At 37.2% G+C, this 22281-nt stretch overlaps 1 protein-coding gene across 3 annotated transcripts in view; it reads right to left on the reverse strand.

Moving 5' to 3' along the window:
• NFATC3 (nuclear factor of activated T cells 3) overlaps positions 1–22281 on the reverse strand; it is a 92745-nt gene that overhangs the window by 45425 nt on the left and 25039 nt on the right. For all 3 annotated transcript variants that reach the window (XM_043436386.1, XM_043436385.1, XM_043436387.1), the window contains exons 2-3: positions 14163–15297; positions 12228–12390 (exon numbers count right to left, since the gene is read on the reverse strand). In XM_043436386.1, coding sequence (XP_043292321.1) covers positions 12228–12390; positions 14163–15297 — 1298 coding nt within the window. The remainder of the gene's footprint in view (positions 1–12227; positions 12391–14162; positions 15298–22281) is intronic.

The following is a 22281-nucleotide window of genomic DNA, read 5'->3' on the forward strand; positions in this document are numbered from 1 at the left end:
GTCTTAACCACTCGATTCCCAGGGAAGTGCTTGTTTTTACTTTATATATTTTTTAAATTACTTTATATATTTCCATTTACTTTTCTTTCAGCAATATTTTATAATTTTCAGCATACAAGTCTTATATAAATCTCCTTGGTTAAATTAATTCCTAACTATTTAATACTTTTAGATGCTATTGTAAGTGAAACTGCTTCCTTAATGTCCTCTTTGGGTTGTTTATCACCTATATGTGCTTCCCTGGTGGCTCAGATAGTAAAGAATCTGCCTGCAATGTGGGAGGCCTGGGTTCAATCCCTGAGTTGGGAAGATCCCCTGGAGAAAGGAACTAGCTACCCACCCCAGTATTCTGGTTTGAAGAATTCCATGGACTGAATAGCCCATGAGGTCACAAACAGTCAGACATGACTGAGCAACTTTCACACAGAAATACACAAAAACACAACTGGTTAAGTATGTGTTGATCTCCTGCCCAGAAACTTCCCTGAACTAATTTATTAGCTCTAGCAGCTTTCTTGGGGATTATTCAGGATTTTTAAAGTAGAAGAGCATGTCATCTGTTAATAGAGATAATTTTACCTCTTCCTCTCCAATTTGGATGTCTTTTATTTCTTCTTATTGCCTAAGAGCTCTGGTGAGAACTTCTGGCACAAATGTTGAACAGCAGTGACAAAAGCAAGCAACCTTGTCTTGTTCCTGATCTTAGGGGAAAAGCTGGCAGTCTTTTACCAGGATGATGTCAGCTGTGGGCTTTTCATAAATGACCTTGATCATGTTAAGGACTTCCCCACTTTTCCTAGTTTGCTTGGGTGTTTTGTTTTTTTTTTAATGAAAGCTGTTAAATTTTATCAAATTTCCACATCTCTACTGGAATTCCTTCATCGCTTCACATATTTAGCCCACCTTTTCTACTAGTTAATTTAGCATTTTATCACTGTTATGTCAAAGTCTCTATCTGATAAGTCCAACCCAGATGTAGAGCTGGATTTGGGCCACCTCTGGGTCTGCTTCTACTGACTCTTTTCCCTTCACTGTGGTTCACAGTAGTTTTTTTTTTATAATTCTGTATTTATTTAGTTTTGGCTTTGCTGGGTCTCTGTTGCTACACTGGCTTTTCTCTAGATGCAGTTAGTGGGGGCTACTCTCTAGCTGCAGTGTGCAGGCTTCTTACTACAGTGGCTTCTCATTGCAGAGTACAGGCTCTAGGGAGTGCTGCTGCTCTTGCTGCTAAATCACTCCAGTCGTGTCCAACTCTGTGCAACCCCAGAGACGGTACCTATCAGGTTCGCCCGTCCCTGGGATTCTCCAGGCAAGAACACTGGAGTGGGTTGCCATTTCCTTCTCCAATGCATGAAGTGAAACGTGAAAGCGAAGTCACTCAGTCGGGTCTGACCCTTAGCGACCCCATGGACTGCAGCCTACCAGGCTCCTCCGTCCATGGGATATTCCAGGCAAGAGTACTGGAGTGGGTTGCGATTGCCTTCTCCTGTAACCGAGCAACATCATAATTTATTGATTATCCTTCTCTACCCAGGAAAGGACATGAAATTTTTTTCCTGTTATCAGAAAAAAAGGATTTACTCAGGATGGTTTTCAGTCCTGTAACATTTAGAGAAGCAAATAAAGCCTGGACCATTGCAACAGCCTTGTAACTGCTCTCCCTGTTCTTATTCTTGCTCCCTGATAGCCTGTTTTCTGTAAAGGAGCCAGAACAAACTTGTAACATTAACCGGATAACTTTACCTCCCTGCTCAGAACTCTCTAGTGGCTTCCTTCCACACTGAGAACTAAATTCAAATACCCTACAAATATTTACAAGTCCTATGTGATCTGGGCCCTAGATAATGTGCTGCCGTACCTTCTCCTACTCTCTCCCTTCCACAGTCTGTTCTGGTCATCCTGGCCTTATTGCATGAACCACTTAAGCTCTTTGGACCCTCAGGAGCTTCATACTTAATATTTTATCCCTTTGGAATATTCTTCCCTCTGATTGTCACATTACCTCACTGCTTCAGCTTGCACTCAAAGGTCAGCTCCTCAGAGAAAACCACCCTATCTGAAACATATTTCTATCCCTTTATCCCATTTTATTAATTTTCATAGTGTTTATTACTATTAAAAGTATTTTATAATTTGTTTATATCTGTTCGCCTCAGTACCACATAAGTTTCAAAAAGGCAGAAACTCTGTCTTATTTACCAGTCTATCTTTTCCTCTTTTTATTGAGGATGTGTTATGAAAATATCTGTATCAAATGTCACTGCTTCAGTCAGTATTATACAGGTGACACTAAAATAGAGAACAAAGTGGCATGTATTAAATTTTAAGGAATTAGTGAAGACCTTTAAAGGCAGAAATTTATTAATCACAATGATATAGGAAATAGGGAAGTACATGATAAAAAGCAATTAAGGCTCTGTTTAGGGGAAAAAAAAACAAAATCACGGAAACCAGCTAAGAAGCTAAAGCACTAAAATCATGTGTACTCAAAATTTAAACAAGGGTAGAAGTGAGTGTTGGAGAAGACTCTTGAGATTCCCTTGGACTGCAAGGAGATCGAACCAGTCAATCCTAAAGGAAATCAGTCCTGAATATTCACTGGAAGGACTGATGTTGAAGCTTCAATACTTTGGCCACCTGATGCGAAGAACTGACTCACTGGAAAAGACCCTGATGCTGGGAAAGATTGAAGGCAGGAGCAGAAGGGGACGACAGAGGATGAGATGGTTGGATGGCATCACCAACTCAATGTACATGAGTTTGAGTAGACTCCGGGAGTTGGTGATGGACAGGGAGGCCTGGTGTGCTGTAGTCCATGGGGTTGCAGAGTCACACAACTGAGCGACTCAACTGAACAGTTGTTACCAAGCCTTTCATTTTGAAACGTAACTTTTTGCTATAATTTAGTTTTCTAAATTTATTTCCTCAATATTAAAGCATTATATTGATATTTCTAAAATTATATTATGTAGGCTGATTATATTATCTTTGCATTTCCATTTCAGGTAAATAAAGCAGTATTATAAAATATTTGTTTACAATTTTGAGAGTGGGGTTGGGTCTGATAGGGTTGAGAACCACTGGTCTAGAATATTTGCAAGTCAAGAGGCACAAAGGTATTTTATCTTGGACCAGTTTGCCTAAAAGCAAATCTTCCAGTCTCCTGTCTAGGGAACATAAACCTTTAGGAGTCAAGAGGAGTCAGAAGTCTCTCTATTCAGGACACAGACTTTCATTATGCCTCCTCTTTCAGCCCCATACCATTTTCTGTATAAAGCCCCAAACCCTGCCTTCAGTTATTCTAGAACCTAGAACTTCTATTTCACTCTCTCTAAAGAATAAATTTCCAAAATTCTCCCAAGGTAAGCCAGTTGTTATCACTTGGTTATACCACATAAGAAAGGAAAAACTGTGACGTTTGCTTCTTTTGTAGATCTTTAACCAATTCTTCTGTTTTTAGCCCCAGCTCACACCCCACTTTCAGAGATATCAGTGCTTCAACCCCTTGAGCCTTCTCAAGGTTCTTTAGTGTAAAATGATTTCTGCTTCTTATGTAAAATGATTTCTCCAACCAAAAAGCTTAAGCTGTAACTGCTTAATGTCTAATGAAGGTAAACACATGTGTTTAATCCAGTATATTGAACTGGAAATTGCAATTTCCTGTAAATACTTAAATATTTGTGTATTTAAGAAATCTATTAATATTTAGTTGTGATATCTTTTTACATCTTGGTATAAACAAGTTAATAAATTTTAAAGCTTTTAAATGAATGGAAAATATTCCATAAAATGATAAAATGTCAATATGATTACAGTAAAAAAAAAGCCTAAATAAATGACTAACTAAAGAAGAAATAGTAAAAATGAGGGCGTAGATGTACAAATGCACACAAATAAAGTTCAGTCATTTTTCCCTTTTGGTTTGTATGAAGGCAGATGGGGTAAGTGATGATGCAGAAACAGATTCCTCCACATTTTGACCCAGAGGTGAAAAAACAGAGAGTGGAGATACCCTTTAACTAAATTAGTTCATTTAATTCTAAAACTCTCATGGAATTTATGCCATTTTCTTTATAGACGAAGAATCTGAAGCTAAGATAGATTAAGGAACTACTCCCAAATTCATGGTTAACCATCCTTTCTGCTATACTTACTGCTTTATCATGTTTAATCCTACATTGAACAAATTACTCTATGGAACCAAATGTTCACATAGTGGAAGAAAAAGTACCAATAACTTTACCACCTGCCCCAAAGTACCATGAGGACGACAGTGTACATTTTGTCATCTCCAGAGCCTAGTATAGCACCTAGCATGTTACAGGCATCTCATCATTGCTGAATGAACATATTTTGGAATGAGAGAGTACAATTTGGTGGAACAAAATGACACCAGGTTAGTCAACAGAATTATTTAAATAAGAATTACAGCCACTAAAGTAGTTACTTTAAATGAAGTAGTAAAATCTAAAATAGAAAATACAAATTAAAAATTTTATTACTATCTATAAAGTTACCCAAATATCACATAACATACCAGTAAGTACTATTCAATATATTCCAAAGTATGCCAGTCGTATTAGATGACTCATATTAATACCAGTTTGGCAAAGACATAAGCCACCTGTCCTTTATATTTGATAGTAAAATGAGCCAGTGACGGAGGAAGGTAATCAGGCATATAAAATTTCAAAGGGAATATATTTCATAATACATAGTTCAGCCAACATCTGCTCCAAGCATATATACTACAGCATAGGAAAAACAGGGCTTCTCCTTTGCATTTCAAGGATTTTAAAAGAACATCAAATTAATTAGACTATTATCCCATCCCATTTGTTACCCATATGTTATAGGAAACAAATTATCGTTACTGTTAACACTACTCTAAAATCTTTCTTTTAGAATCATGATACTTCTCTTCAGATCACCTTCTGGTCTACAGAACAAAGTAAGCTGTTTGTTATGATTCTGTACGTTTCCATAGCAAAGGCCTGTGTGTGCTTAATTTAACTAAAGCTGGAGGGTTAAAGCCCGAAGGTCGCTACAGGACAGACTAGAGCAGCTTCAAAAAGGGGAGTTCTATTATCAGTTCTGCTACATTACTTGGAAGGAGGGGATCTGAATATATTAATATTAGAAACATGACATACAATGTAGAGATACTAAAAATTCAAAACTTCCATAATATCAACTGCTTCAAATTATAAATGTGCATATAACAATATCATATAAAAAGTCATTACCTGGAAATGAATCTTAGTATATGATGAATACAAAGTCTAGTTATGGAAAAAAAAATACTATAATCTCCATCTTAAATTTCAGTAACATTTAGGATAAAACTCAAAATATTTATTCCTTTATAAAACTTATCACTGTGTAACAAAGTATGTGTCTATTTTTATGCAATTTTATCCCATATGTAGATTCAAGTAACCACTGTAACAGTCATGATCCAGAACTCCTCATTACCACAAAAGAATGCTCTTGTGCTACCCCTTTACATTCACAATCTTCAACCAGTTCCTGTTCCCTGGCAACCACTAATCTAGTCTCCATTTTACGAACAGTGTCACATATACAAATGGAATCACAATACTGTAACCATTTGAGACTGCAGCCTGGCTTGCTGCAGTCCACTGGGTTGCAGAAAGTCAGACACAAATAAGTGACTAAACAACAACAAATACTTCCTGAGCATTTATTATGTTCTTTACATGCAACATTTCATTTGATCCCCTTAACTCTTAACTAAGTGTATTACTATCCTCATTTTAAGAAAAAGGAACAGGAGGTAAGGTTCCATCCATAATTAACCTCTATCACATCACAGATGATATAATCTTATCTACAGAAAGTGTTAGTCACTCAGTCATGTCCAATTCTTTGCAATCCCATAGACTGTAGCCTGCCAGGCTTCTCTGTCCATGGGATTCTGCAGGCAAGACTACTGGAGTGGATAGCCATTCCCTTCTCCAGGGGAGAAGGGCACACTCCAGGGCACATTGCAGACAGATTCTTTACCATCTGAGCCACTAGGGAAGCCCTTCTCTACAGAAAACTCTAACAATTCTATCAAAAAAACAAAAATTGCTGGAGATAATAAATGAATTCAACTAAGAAGCAGCACATAAAATCAACATATGAAAATCAGTTGCATTTCTATACACAATGAACAACCTGAAAAGGAAATTGCAAAAACAATTCCATTTACAATGGCACCAAAAAGAATAAAATACCCAGGAATTAACACTATGAAAACTACAAAACATTGCTGAAAAAAATTAAAGACATGAATAAATAGGAAAAATTCCTATGCTCAAGAACTGGAACAATACTACCTAAAGCAATTGACAAATTCAATGCAAGCTGCATAAAAATCTCAAAGTTATTTTTACAGAAATAGAAAAATCTATCCCAGAAGTCATATGGAATTTCAACAGACCCTGAATAGCCAAAACAATTTTCAAAAACAAGGGTGAATACATCCACTCTTAGATTTCAAAACTTACTATAAAGCTACTGTAATCAAAATACTGTGGGACTAGCATACAGACATCAAGACCAATGGGATAGAATAGAGAGCCTAGAAATAAACTCTTGCACATATGGTCAAATGATTTTTTTTTCAGTTTTGTTTTTGGCCATGCCACACAGCTTGCAGAATCTTATTTCTCCAAACAAGGACTGAACCTGGGCCCCAGCAGTGAAAGAGCTGAGCCCTAACCGCTGGATCACTAGGAATGATTTTTAACATTCAATAAGGAAAGGACTCTTTTCAACAAAAAATGCTGAGAAAACTAGGTACCTACATGCAAAAGAATATAGTTGGATCCACACCTAACACCATATACAAAAATTAGCTCAAATTGAGAAAAGACCTAAATATTGTATGATTTAAACTATAAAATTCTTAGGGAATCCTTTTTTTTTTTTTTTTTTGGCCGTTGTCACATGGATTTCTGGGATCTTAGCTCCCTGGCCAGGGACTGAACCTGGGGCAATGGCAATGGAAATACCAAGTCCTAGCCACTGGACGGCCAGGGAATTGCCCCTTCCCTTATTTGGGGGTAGGAAATTCATTTAAGCACTTGTAAATAATTTTTCTCCTGGTAAGAGAAGTCAATTTCTTGACTTTCTATGATGACCTACAAATTTCTATGATGACCTATAAGAACTTCTAGAACTAACACCATAAAAAGATATCCTTTTCATCATAGGGGACTGGGTGGCAAAAGTTGGAAGTCAAGAGATACCTGGAATAACAGGCTTTGGCCTTGGAGTACAAAATGAAGCAGGGCAAAGGCTAACAGAGTTTGGCCAAGAGAACGCACTAGTCATAACAAACATCCTCTTGCAACAACATAAGAGATGACTCTACACATGGACATCACCAGATGGTCAATACCGAAATCAGACTGATTATATTCTTTGTAGCGGAACATAGAGAAGCTCTATACAGACATCAAAAACAAGACCGGGAGCTGACGATGGCTCACATCATGAACTCCTCATTGTAAAATTCAGACTTAAACTGCAGAAAGTAGGGAAAACCATCAGACCATTCAGTTATGACCTAAATAAAATCCCTTACGATTATACACTGGAAGTGACAAATAGATTCAAGGGATTAGATCTGATAGGCAGAGTGCCTGAAGAACTACGGATGGAGGTTCATGACACTGTACAGGAGGTGGTGATCAAAACCATCCCCAAGAAAAAGAGATGCAAAAAGGCAAAATGGTTGTCTGAGGAGAACTTAGCTGATAAGTGAAAGGCAAAAGCGAAAAGGAAAGATATACCCATCTGAATGCAGAGTTCTAAAGAAGGGCAAGGAGAAATAAGAAAGCCTTCCTAAGTGAACAATGCAAAAAAATAGAGGAAAACAATAGAATGGGAAAGACTAGAGATCTCTTTGAGAAAATTAGAGATACCAAGGGAATATTTTCATGCAAAGATGGGTACAATAAAGGACAGAAATGGGATGCACCTAACAGAAGCAGAAGATATTAAGAAGAGGTGATAAAAATACACATAAGAACTATGCAAAAAAGATCTTAATGACCTAGATAACCATCATGTGATCATTCAACTAGAGCCAGACATCCTGGAATGCGAAGTTAAGTGGGCCTTAGGAAGCATCGCTACAAACAAAGCTAGTGGAGGTGATGAAATTCCAGTTAAGCTATTTCAAATCCTAATAGATGATGCTGTTAATGATGCACTCAGTATGCCAGCAAATACGGAAAATGCAGCAGTGGCCACAGGACTGGAAAAGCTCAGTTTTCATTCCAATCCCAAAGACACACAATGCCAAAGAATGTTCAAGCTACTGCACAACTGCATTCATCTCACACGCTAGCAAAGTAATGCTCAAAATTCTCCAAGCCAGACTTCAACAGTATGTGAACTGAGAACTTCCAGATGTTCAAGCTGGATTTAGAAAAGGCAGAGGAACCAGGGATCAAATTGCTAACATTCGCTGGATCATATAAAAAGCAAGAGAGTTCCAGAAAAACATCTACTTCTGCTTCACTGACTATGCCAAAGCCTTTGACTGTGTAGATCACAACTCACTCAGAAAAATTCTTCAAGAGATGGGAATACCAGACCACCTTATCTGCCTCCTGAGAAGTCTGTATGCAGGTCAAGAAGCAACAGTTAGAACTGGACATGGAATAACAGACTGGTTCCAAACTGGGAAAGGAGTACGTCAAAGCTGTATACTGTCACCTTGCTTTTTAACTTATACACACAGCATATTGTGTGAAATGTGGGACAGGATGAAGCACAGATGGAATCAAGATTGCTGGGAGAAATGTCAATAACCTCAAATACTCAGATGACACCACCCTTATGGCACAAAGCGAAGAGGAACTAAAGGGTCCTTTGATGAAGGTAGAAGAGGAGAGTGAAAAAGCTGGCTTAAAATTCAACATTCAAAGAACGAAGATCATGGCATCCAGTCCCATCACTTCATGGCAAATAGATGGAGAAATAATCGAAACAGTGACAGACTTTCTTTTCTTGGGCTCTAAAATCACTGCAGATGGTGGCTGCAGTCATGAAATTAAAAAATGCTTGCTCCTTGGAAGGAAAGCTATGACCAACCTAGACAGCATATTAAAAAGCAGAGGCATTACTCTGCCAACAAAGGTCCACCTAGTCAAAGCTATGGGTTTTCCAGTAGTCATATATGGATGTGAGAGTTGGACTATAAAGAAAGCTGAGTGCTGAAGAATTGATGCTTTTGAACTGTGGTGTTGGAATAGACTCTTGAGAGTCCCTTGGACTGCAAGGAGATCCAACCAGTCCATCCTAAAGGAAATCAGTCCTGAATATTCATTGGAAGGACTGATGCTGAAGCTGAAACTCCAATACTTTGGCCACCTGATGAGAAGAACTGATTCATTGGATAAGACCCTGATGCTAGGAAAGATTGAAGGTAGGAGAAGGGGACAACAGAGGATGAGACAGTTGGATAGCATCACTGACTCGATGGACGTGAGTTTGAGCAAGCTCTGGAAGTTGGTGATGGACAGGGAAGCTTAGCGTGCTGTAGTCCATGGGGTCGCAAAGAGTCAGACACAACTGAGCGACTGAACTGAACTGAAGAAAAGTTAAAGACACAAGAAATGGGGAATTTCCTGGTGGGCTAGTGGCTAAGAATTAGTGTTTTCACTGCCAGGGCCCTGGTTCAATCCCTAGTCAGAGAACTAAGACCCCGGAAGCTGCATGGTGTGGCTTAAAAAAAAAAAAAGATAAAAGAATGAAGCAACGAATCCTTCTCCTAAATTAAGCTCTCATTTAAGAGTAAACTAAAGCTCTAATAACAAAAGGTAAAATTCCTATGTTGAGTTTTCCTGATCTTTTTCTTTCAGTTTTATCGAGCTATAATTGGCATACAGTACTGAAAGTTATGACCAACCTAGACAGCATATTAAAAAGCAGACACATTACTTTGCCAACAAAGGTCCGTCTAGTCAAGGCTATGGTTTTTCCAGTGGTCATGTATGGATGTGAGAGTTGGACTGTGAAGAAAGCTGAGCACCGAAAAATTGATGCTTTTGAACTGTGGTGTTGGAGAAGACTCTTGAGAGTCCCTTGGACTGCAAGGAGATTCAACCAGTCTATCCTAAAGGAGATCAGTCCTGGGTGTTCATTGGAAGGACTGATGCTGAAGCTGAAACTCCAATACTTTCGCCACCTGATGCAAAGAGTTGACTCATTGGAAAAGACCCTGATGCTGGGAGGGGTTTGGGGTAGGAGGAGAAGGGGACATAGAGGATGAGATGGCTGGATGGCATCACCGACTCGAAGGACATGAGTTTGAGTAAACTCTGGGAGTTGGTGATGGACAGGGAGGCCTGATGTGCTGTGATCCATGGGGTCGCAAAGAGTCGGACACGACTGAGCGACTGAAATCAACTGAAATTTTAAGGTACACAGCATAATTGCTTGATTTACATATATTTTTACATATATTGCAAACTTACTACCATGATAAATTTCATTAACATCCATGACTTCTTATAGTTATATGGGGGGAGGGTGTTTCTTGTGATGAGAACTTTAGGATCTACTCTCCTAGCAACTCTCAAACACAGCATACAATAGTGTTAACTATAGTCACCATACTATACATTACATCCCCACTACTAATCTTTTAACTGAAAGTTCATATCTTTTGACTACCCTCATCCATTCCCCATCTTCTAGCCCCCTGCCTCTGGAAACCATAAATCTGATCTCTTTCTCTTTTTCTAGAACTGTCATTTCTTCTTACAAGTCATTTAAAAACCCACCTAAAATGTAAAGGTTTCTTTGTCAAGAACTATAAACTATGTTTAGATAATGAAAATAAATCATAAAATATGGCTAGTATAGGAAATGATCAGCTATAAACTGTATTTGTTCAATTAATTTCTCCACTACAATACACAATACCAATCCATGGCTGATTCATGTCAATGTATGGCAAAAACCACTACAATACTGTAAAGTAATTAGCCTCCAACTAATAAAAATAAATAAATAAAAAATACACAATGCCATAAGACAAGTACTAGGAGAAAAAAATAAGTGACAACATATTACAACGTAGCCATTCTGATGTTTGAGTATATAAAAGCAACAAATAATTTCAAATATGAAAGCATCCAGGGAATACAGAATCCAAAGCCCTCCTTAAACTTTTAAACTAAAAAAAAGCACTTTAAAAAGAAATAAAAAAGAATTAGTACTAAACCTGGAATCCAACTACACATAGGACTAAGCTAAACAATAGGAGTGGCCGGACATGAGGCAGAGAGATGACTATAGACTTGAAAAGATTAATTAATATAAGCAACAAAATTCAGGAGGGAGAGGGCATTGCAGGGGGAAGAAGTTTGAGAGAGACAATTACCTCATTTTTCAGAGTAGGGAGCAGTTTGTAACATTTAAATCTAAGACAAAAATTCAGTTTCTCAATAATTTATTTAATTTCTTTGGCCTTAGAAAGGCTGTTCAGGATCTCTTAAAGTGAAGAACAATATCCAGAATTAGCAGTTCATATAGTTTTGGTTCATTTTTTAAATGTTTCATTCAAATAAAATTAAAGTTAATATTCAACTCATAAAACTTATGTATTGTATTTTATACACTCAGAATTATATAATTTTAATAATTTCACTTTAGTTTTATTTTCTAATTAATTAATTTAATTACAAAAATGTTCAATATATAGTCCTATCCTTTAAAAAAAAATCCATTCATTTTTCTAGTCAGCCACCTACTATTCCACTAAACATACAAACAGAGAATTACCTGGATTGTTAATCAAATGCCAACTGCTTATTTCTGAGGGATTTAGACTTTAGGTAATTCATTGCTTTCTCTCTTTACTTTTCTGTATTATTTGGACCTTAAACAAACATGCACTGTACTTATAAACAGTCTTTTCTTTTAGTCACAAAAACAATTATTTGACCATTATGATCTTTCTCTAGAGTTTTACTAGCTGTAAGAGTCAGTTCAGTAAGAATATCTTTTAGCCTAGCCAAAAAAAGAAAAAAAACCCCACAATGCAGAAGTGCAACTGTATCAACAAGGACACAAAACCTTAATGGAAGCTTTTCAGGTTTGAAAATTTTCTCTCTTCAGGCTCAGCAGTACCTGACTGAATGGACCCTACCAACAACACATATATGGTATCTGTGAAACACACCCCTAAAGTCTCATACCTTCACAACAGGATGTCCCCCAGTAGATGCTTTAACTGCTCCTCGGCTACCTTCAGTTTCATAATGGGCTCGGTGATGAGTTTTAGGTTGCACTTCTATTTTCAGTTCACATTGTCCAAAATGAGCTGGTAAAGGCCAGTCTAGTGGAGGTAATGAAGATGTGCTACAAACAAAACACACAAAGACGCATTTCACCATGCTATTATTGCCAGCCAAGCAGTGATTCAAATTATTTCTTTGAAGGCACCAACATTTCTTCCTATGATCTTTGAAGTAAAGTATTTAAAAAATAAAATTTAAAGAAAAAGAAAAAAAACCACAAAACTTCACTTAATAAGTTGTAACACTGGATACGATACAGAGGGTGTTTTAAAAATAATTAACCTGATAATAAAATCAATTTTATTTATTTTTTGGTTTCTATTCTTTTTTTAAAAAAAGGACAAATTCCAATATTTCATTAAAAATAAAAATTTCCATAAAACTGTAACTATTTCTCAACTGTGTGTATAACCACAAAAACAATCAAAACAATTTTTAAATAGCTTAAAGGGGACAGGTTCATTCAGATACGTTAACAATGAAAATATGGAATTAGAAAAAAAACAACTTCTAAGTCTACAGGTCAAATATTAATGGACCCAAAGCTAGAATGATTTGTAATAAAAAGTAATATCTTCTATTTTAAAAAATACCTTAATAATTGCTGAAATAAGACTTTACACGTCTTTTCTACCTTTGAATGCTACCATGCCTACAGTAAATTTCTAAGTTATTTCATTGCTTCCCTTAATATCCTCGGCCTAGCATTACCAGCTATTCTGAAGCTCAATGGTACTAATTTTTATTAGTCTAAAACAACTCAACTTCATCAACTCTCAGCAAGTTTCTGCACTTGTTTAAGCAAATCCCTAAAAAGATTAAGATAATTTTCAGAAGCAAAGTGATGGGTTCAAAGGAGTCTTCAATATCATAATTCCACATTATAATTTTCTAAATATCTCAATTCAGAAATAAACATTTGTACCAATAACAAAGCATTTTTAAAAAAAGTAAACAGACCCACCTCTGTGTGGGGATTTAACATATGATAACTTGTCTTCCCTAATCAATTATAGATTAGATTGATTCTAAAAATGGCACTGTGATAACTGATAAGCCATTTAGAAAACAGTCATTACAACAGTCTTCAGTCCTTAGCTGGACTCAAGATTCGAAAACATATACATATGTACAAATACAAACAGTATATATGTTACATACATACATTATAAAAATTATACATAAAAATTAGAAATGTGAAAGTTAGATTTTCTCTTTATTTGCAGTTATTTTAGAGTGGGACAGGCTTTCAAATATAACATAAAATCTAAAAGCTGTGAAGGAAAAGACAAATTTGAATATGTAAAATTTAAAAATTCCTCTAAACCAACAACAAAAATCACAAACTTATATGAAGTCTAAAGACAAAATAAATTATATGGAAAAAAAAACACTTGTCACAAAATAAAAAAGCCAAATTTCACTTGTATATTGAGTTCTTAAAAATATAAAAATTCAAAAATATATATATAATATAAACCTTATCCCTAAGTGGGAATAATCAGTAATTTAATTTATACTATTATCTTTTACAAGAAGCTTTAGTGGATAAGAAAATTCATTCTGAAAAACAAATTCATTCTAGGGCTTCTAATGCAATTTGTTATTATTTACAATTCATTATACACTTTTAAAATTATAACTTTAGCCTATTTAAAGATACTTTTAAGACTAAAAGGAAAATAAATGTGGTCTTTTAAGTTGTCTGGAAGAAACTAAAGAAAAAAAAGGCGGAAAGATGGTCAAATTATTCTACATAGATAACACAGTAATTACATGCCACCAATAAACATAAACATGAAAAATGACCATCAGTCATTTCCATCAACTCACCGAAATATAGGGGTGTGACCAGGCTTTGGTTTGCTCCAGGTAAAGGGTGAAGGGACTGAAAGAAATTGGTCACCAGATGAATCTTTCTTTAAAGGATACTGAGATCCAAGGCCATCATCTATTGAAGTTTCCCGCGATGGTGAAAGATTCCCTTGGTCATCTGAACAGAGCTCTAATTTTCCTGGTAGTACGAGAGCTTGATCTTCAGAAGTCTTCCGTGTTTTCAGAGGAATATCAGTTTCTGCACAGTACTGAAACGGAAAAATCGCAGGGCCAAGGCCTGATCCACCCTGGACAGGAGCATTGAGCCAGGTATCTTCTGTTACACTTCCCCTGGGTGAGTGACCAGGAGAAGGAACAGGCGAATGATGCGGTGAAAGGGACCCAGCGTAACAAACCTCAGCACTAGAGTGCCGCCGTTTCCCACAAGGGGAAGTAGGCCTTGATGAGGGTCCTGAGGCTGGCCTGGGGCTCAGCCAATTCTCATCAGTGATACTAGATCTAGGAGAGTGGCAAGGAGATTGCCTAGGTGACAAGGAATGTCCAAGTCCATATTGTTGATGCCAGGACTCTTCTCCAGGGCAGCCTCCTGGAGAGCCACCAGGAGAAGTCAGAGGGGATCCGAGAGTAAATCGCGCAGCAGCTTCATTCAACTCCGAATCCACATCATCATAAATATGTGAAAGAGATTCACAAGAAGATGCATCTGAAAACCAGCTCCTAGAAGAGATGCTACTGGCAGGACTAGGACTAAGGGAAGATTCCCGGTAGGATGGCTCAAGAGGAAGATAGAGATGATCTCTAGAAGGCCTTTCCAAATATTCCCTTTCTGGGTCATTTATGTGTAGGTCATCTTCATGAGCATCAATTTCTTGATGACAGTTAGGAGAGATGGATGTTATTTGAATACTTGGGCACTCAAAGGGTTTGGGACCACTTAATGGGCTGTATTTAGATTCAGGAATTTCACAAGTTCCTTCATAGTTTTTGTGACCTTGGAGCTGAAACGATGGTGACAAAACAGAAGAGTGAGACGGTAATCCATGATGTGGTAAGCAAAGTGGTGAGTTTAAAGTAGATGGAGGTGGATCTACATTAAAGATGTAAATGGATGCACAATCATCTGGCTCAAGATCTATGGGGGTTGGGGGGGAGCAAAAAAGAAAAATAATTAACAAAACAAGAAATTAGAAATTTTAGCTGTATAAATTACTAGATGAGAATGTAAATAATAATAATCTTGAGAGAAGAGAGTGGAACAAAAAATGTACATCATTAGCTCAACTAAAGAGTGGTGTGTCTGTGTGTTTTAATGTATCTGTGGATACATGCAATTATCATGTTTTATCCAATTTTTTCTTTTTATTTCCACATTTTTCTAAAATTGAGAATCTGAAAACAATAAATGCTTTTATAAAAGAAATAATCACATTCATAATTCTAAAAAATATCCACTAAACTATATAATGATATCATCATATAAAGTCAGCCTCATCTGGAGTCAGCAGGTTAAAATGAAGTAAATAAAGGATAAAGCAGAGTTTTTGAAAAGTTTTTAATTGTAAGTATACACATTAGTTTATTAACGGCAAGGATTTGTTATTGTTTTTAGTCACCACGTCGTGTCTGACTCCTTGTGACTGCGACACACCAGGCTTCCCTGTCCTTCACTATTTTATGGAGTTTGCCCAAATTCATGCCCACTGAGTAGGTGATGCTATCTAACCATCTCATCCTCTGCCACCCTCTACTCCTTTTGCCTACAATCTTTCCCAGCATCAGGGTCTTTTCCAATGAGTCAGCTCTGGGTATCAGGTGCCCAAAGTACTGGAGCTTCAGCTTCGGCATCAGCCCTTTCAATGACTATTCAAGGTTCATTTCCTTTAGGATTGACTGGTTTGATCTCCTTGCAGACCATGGAACTCTCAAGAGTCTTCTCAAGCACTACACTTCAAAAGCATCAATTCTTTGCTGCTCACCTTTCTTATGGTCCAACTCTCACATCCATACATGACTACTGGAAAAACCAGTAGATTTGACTATATGGACCTTTGCTGACAAAGCAATGTCTTTGCTTTTTAGTATGACGTCTAGGTTTGTCATAGCTTTCCTTCCAAGGAGCAAGCGTCTTTTAATTTCATGACTGCAGTCACCGTCCGCGTCCGCAGTGATTTTGGAGCCCAAGAGAATAAAATCTGTCACTGCCTCCACTTTTGCCCTTCTATTTACCATGAAGTGATGGGACTGGATACCATGATCTCAGTTTTTTGACTGCTGAGTTTTAAGCCAACTTTCTCACTCTCTTCTTTCACCTTCATCAACAGGCTCTTTAGTTCCTCTTTGTTTTCTGCCATTAGAGTGGTATAATCTGCATATCTGAGGGTTTTGACACTTTTCCCAGCATTCCTGATTCCAGCTTGTGATTTATCCAGCCTGGCATTTCGCATGATGTATTTTGCATGTAAGTTAAATAAGCAGGGTGATAATATACAGCCTTGACATATTCCTTTCCCAATGTCAAACCAGTCAACTGTCCCATGTAAGGTTCTAACTGTTGCTTCTAGACTGGTAAGGTAGTCTGGGTGTTTCCATCTCTTCAAGAATATTCCAGTTTGTTGTGATCCACATAGTCAAAGGCTTTCTTGTAGTCAATGAAGCAGATGTTTTTCTGGAATTCCCTTGCTTTCTCTATGATCCAATGAATGTTGGCAATTTGCAACACTGGAGGGACAGAAGAATCAGTTTCTTCAATCAAGATGTTATTTTTAAATTTAGTGTAATTTAGGGACTTCCCTGGTGGTCCAGGGGTTAAAACTCCATACTTCCAATGCAGGGAGTATGGGTTTGATTTCTGGTTGGCTGCGTGGTGTGGACAATAAAAGTTTTTTTTTTAATTTAGTGCTATTTAGGATTGAAATGATTCTGTATGAAATACGATGCTTGCAGGCTGCAAAAGACAGAAAACTGAACTCAAAAATAGCTGAAGGGGAGGGTGATATTTATCATTCAACAATAACACAAGGTCCAAAGGTAGAACAGTATTGGTTATTTCTTCAGTTCAACAACAGTTTCTTTCCACATTCCCATTTTGCCAGTCCTAATTTTGTCCTACTCACTTTTCAATCATCTATGTGTATTTTGCCCTAAAGCCAAAAGTAATGTGATCATTCAGTTAAATATTTTTCGAGTAGGTACTATATAGCAGACATGTTGTAGACACTGAAAACATATGAGTAAACACAACAAAGTCCCCATCCTCTTAGAACTTACATTCTAGTAAAATGTCAGATGGCTATATTTGCTATAAGGAAAAATAAAAGAGAGTAAGGAGAATGGAGTAAGTAGGAGGGGAAGTTAATTTGGATAGGTTAGGAGATTGACAAAAACAAAAATTCTAAGTATTACTAAGTAGGGGGAAACAGTCTAAAGAAGGAACCTATTTTACAGAGAGTACTGGGATAGCCTTTCTGAGAAGACAGCACAGGAACCAGCAAGCAAAGAAAAGGGAGGTGGTGGTGGTGGAGAGGCAGAGGTATACAAGCTTCAGCACCAGGGCAGCTCCAACGCCGCTGGGCAGCACAAGCAAACAGCGAGTCAGGTGAGACCTTGGCTTCTCTGAGGAAATGAAAGGCCCAACTATGCTAGAGCTAGCTAACAACCCAAAGGGGAAACTGAGAGAGGCAAAACCCAGAGGGATCACGGTAAAAGTTTAAGTATTCTTCTAAGGATAATATAAACCACCAAGGTTTTAAAAAGGGAATGACATGATCTCTACTATATTTGAGGATAATTTCATTCCCAGATACTACAGTAGACCTAGGACTGACCAGAACAAGAGGGTTTCATTTTTTTGGATCAAGAATTTAAAATGGCAGATTAAAAAAACTCACCCCTGTAGTTGCATAAAAATGGGATTATGCTTAATGTTACTAAACTATATACTTATAAACGGTTAAGATGGTAGATTTTATGCTATGTATAGTTTACTAAAATTTTAAAAACAAAAACACAAAAAACTGCTCGTACCCTAGTTCAAAGCAAGACAGCAGCACCCAACTATACAAAGTCACTGAATTCTTCACTACCATACTCTCATAATTAAAACAAAACCCAGTTTTACTTAGAAATGTACTTAATAAAGTAGCAAAAATTATCAGTATATTAAACTTGAAGCCTTTGAGTGGGGAAAAAAAGGATGAGTGAAAAGAGAATAAAGTTACCCTTGGAAGATATGGGTTCATTCAAATGTAATTATTGTACCAGTGCCATTTTGTGTTGAATAATGCTGAAATTCACATCCTTTACACAAATAAACTGCAGATGAAGAGACATATTTTTATATCAGAATGATGTCTTAAAGCACTGTTCAGATTTGCATACAAAATTTCGGGGAGTCCTGTTTTATCTTTTTTCCTAAGTGTCACCAAAGCCCACATTCTGGAAATGATAAAGAGTGGCCACTACAATCTCCCTATGATAAATAGTTCTACATCTAGATTTCCAACTCTAGAATTCTCAAATTCATGGCGCTTTAGAAATTTGACCATCTCAAGACTTATTTGCTCCCTTCGGCCACCAGGGGGCCCCAGGCAAGCATGCAGTAATCTGGGCAACACAGGTTACCTACAAATGTATTTAAACTGTAAAGCAGGCGCTGGCAGAATACAGCCCACAGGCCAAACCTGGCCTACCATCTGTTTCTGCACGGGCTACAAGCTAAGAATGGCTTTCAAATGGTTGGAAAAAAGTCAAAATAATATTGTTTAATGACACAAAATAATATGAAATTCAAATTCTGGTATCCACAAATAAAGCTTTATTGGAATATAACCATGCTCATTCATTTACGTGCAGCCTGTGGTTAATCTTACAGAACAATGGTAGGGTTGAGGAGCTGTGAGAGATGTTTCCCACTGTTACTTGATGCACTAGCAAATTGCTGTGACAAACTGGATAGCATTCTGAGTGCAATGCATACTGATGTATCGCAACAGTTTTAAAAACTTACCAGTGCAAGGACTTCCTGGTGGTCCAGTGGTTAAGAAACCACCTTGCAATGCAGAGGATACAGGTCTGATCCCTGGTGAGGGAACTGAGATCCCACCTGCTGCAGAGCGACTAAGCTTGAACATGTCACAACTACTGAGCCTGAGCTCTCTGGAGCCCATGCACCACAACTAGAGAGTCAGCGCCCCACAACGAAAGATCCTGCATGTCACAGCTAAGGCCCAATGCAGCCAAATAATACTTAAAAAAAAAAAAAAGAAATTCGGGCGGACGGGAAGTAAAAAAAAAAAAAAAAACAAAAAACTTGTCAGTGCATAGGTATCACTAAAAAACAGGAAAGAGAAGAGGGGACTTCAAATTGAATGCCATGCTTCTAAGGCACAATGGAGTGTGGGCTATTTTCTTATCAAATTAGAGGGCAAAGCATCATGTTTATTGTGCAACAACATTATGGCTGTGCTGTAAGAATACCTTATACATCAGCATGACCAGTAAGCATTCACCACAATACTCCCAACGTACAGGAAAACAAAAGAAAAAAAAATTCAGAAAAAAACAGAATATCTTATTACAGCAAGATTTCTTCACAAGAAAAGGTTAAAATGAGGCTGTAACCAAATAAAGTTTCTGAAATGGTTCACTTGTCAGGTAGGCAAAGAAAGCCATTTACGAATGGTGAATCTGTGTCTGATTGCTGTGACTGAAGAAATGCCAGAGATAATAAACTGGTAAAGACCATCAGCAAGAACGACTGAAAGACTGAAAACACTGGTAGCAACAAGAAGCAATTACAAAACAAGGCAAAAAGTTCCAAGGTTTTCCTTGGCTCCTGACGTGTAACCCAATGTTACTGATTCTACTTATTTATTATTTACTCAAAGACTCAATGCAGAGTTTACTGAAGAATTATTAGCCTCCTATGAATAGTTTGCATAAGCTTCCCAGGTGGCTCAGTGGTAAAGAATCTGCCTGCCAATGCAAGGAGATGCCAGAGACACAGGTTCTATTCCCTGAGTCGGGAAGATCCCTTGGAGAAGCAAATGGCACCCCATGCCAGTATTCTTGCCTGCGAAGTCCCACGGACACAGGAGCCTAGTGGGCGACATACAGTCCATGGGGTGCAAAGAGCTGGACACAACTTAGTGACTGAGCACGCATGCATGAATAGTTTGCATGGAACAACTTCAAGCAAGAATGTTTTCAAAATTAAGAAAATAGTTTAGTACCACCTAAGTGGACTCTGTTAGGATATTGTAACTGGTACTGGTAGAAATATATGTGAGAATACTATGATAACAAGAGTACTATGAACAACTGCACACCAGCAACTTAGGCAATATACAAGAAACAGGCAAATTCTTACAAGCACACAAATTACCAAAAGTGACTCGGAAGACAAAAATTCTCAAGAGATCGATATCAAGTAAAGAGACTGAATCACTAGCCAAAAAATCTCCCAACAAAAGAAGTCCAAGACAACATGGTTTCATTGGTAAATTCTACCAAACATTTAGAGGGAAGTAAACAGCAATCCTTTTCAAACTCTTCCAAAATCTAGAAGAGTAGATATCACTTCCTAAACATTCTATGAGGCCAGTTTTACCTCGATGCCAAAGCAGGACAAAAATACCACAAGAAAACTACAGGCCAATATCCCTTATAAATATAGAAGGAAAAATTCTCAACAAAATACTAAACAAATCCAACACCACATTAAAAGGATCAAGTGGAATTTATCCCAAGAACGTAAGGATAGTTCAACATACAAAAATCATTTGCCACATTACCAGAATGAAAGAAAAAAAAAAAACATGATCATCTGAATTGACACAGAAAATACATGTGACAGATTTCAATACCCAATCATGATGGCGGGGGGCGGGGGGGAATACTCAGCAAACTAAAAACAGAGAGAAAGTCCTTAAAATGAACATCAGTGTTTACAAAAAACCCACAGCTAGTATCATACTTAACAGTGAAAAACTAGAGGCTTTCTCCCCAAACTCAGGAACAAGACAAAGGCAGCAGCTTTCACCACTGCTATTCAACACTGTACTGGAAATCCTAGTAAGCAATTAGGCAGTAAAAAAAACAAAAAACAGAAAGCATCCAATTTGGAAAGGAAGAAGTAAAACTATCTCTATTTGCCAATGACATGATTCTATATATAGAAACTCTCATAGAATCCACAAAACACAACTAAAGCTAATAAACAAATTCAGGGAAGTTGCAGGTTAAAATTTTAACACCTAAAATTCAGCTGTGCTTCTGTACGTTGCAAAGAACAATCCAAAAAGCAAATTAAGAGAATTCTGTGTACAGCAATGTCCAAAATAAAATATTTAGGAATAAATTTAACCAAAGAGGTAATACTTGCACACTAAAAACTACAAAATATTGCTCAAAGAAATGAAAGAAAACCTACATAAATGGTAAGAGACTTCCCTTGTTCATGAACTGGAAGCCTTTAATGTTGTTAACATTGCAATGCTTCACAAAGAAACCTACAGAGTCAATGCAATCTCTACCAAAATTTCAGTGGCTTTTTCTGCAGAAATGGAAAAACCAATCCTCAAATTTATATGAAACTGAAAGGGGCCTAGATCAGCCAAAATAATATTGAAAATGAAAATCAAAGCAGAAGAACTCACACCTCACAGTTCAAAACTTACTACAAATAGTGCACAAGGAAAGACATACAAACTAACGGATACAAACTAATGGAACAAACAGAACTGAGAGTCCAGAAATAAACCCAAAACATCTATGAGCCAATTAATTTTTTATACCACTTTTAAAGGTTATTCTCCATTTACAGTTATTACAAAATACTGGCTATATCCCTTGTATTGTATAATACCTTCTTGCACTTATCTTAAACTCAGTAATTTGTACCACCTATTCCTCCATTCCTATATTGTCCCCCCACCCCACCCCCCCACCACTGCCAACCACTACTTTGTTCTCTGTATCTGTGAGTTTGCTTCTTTTTGTTGTATTCACTAATTTGTTGTGTTTCTTAGATTCCACATAAGTGACATCACACACTCTCTGTCCTCCTCTGACTTACTTCACTTCACAGAATGCATGGTCAATTGATATTTTTTTCCTT

Source organism: Cervus canadensis, chromosome 18 (assembly GCF_019320065.1).
Source record: "Cervus canadensis isolate Bull #8, Minnesota chromosome 18, ASM1932006v1, whole genome shotgun sequence".
Lineage (NCBI taxonomy): Eukaryota > Metazoa > Chordata > Mammalia > Artiodactyla > Cervidae > Cervus > Cervus canadensis.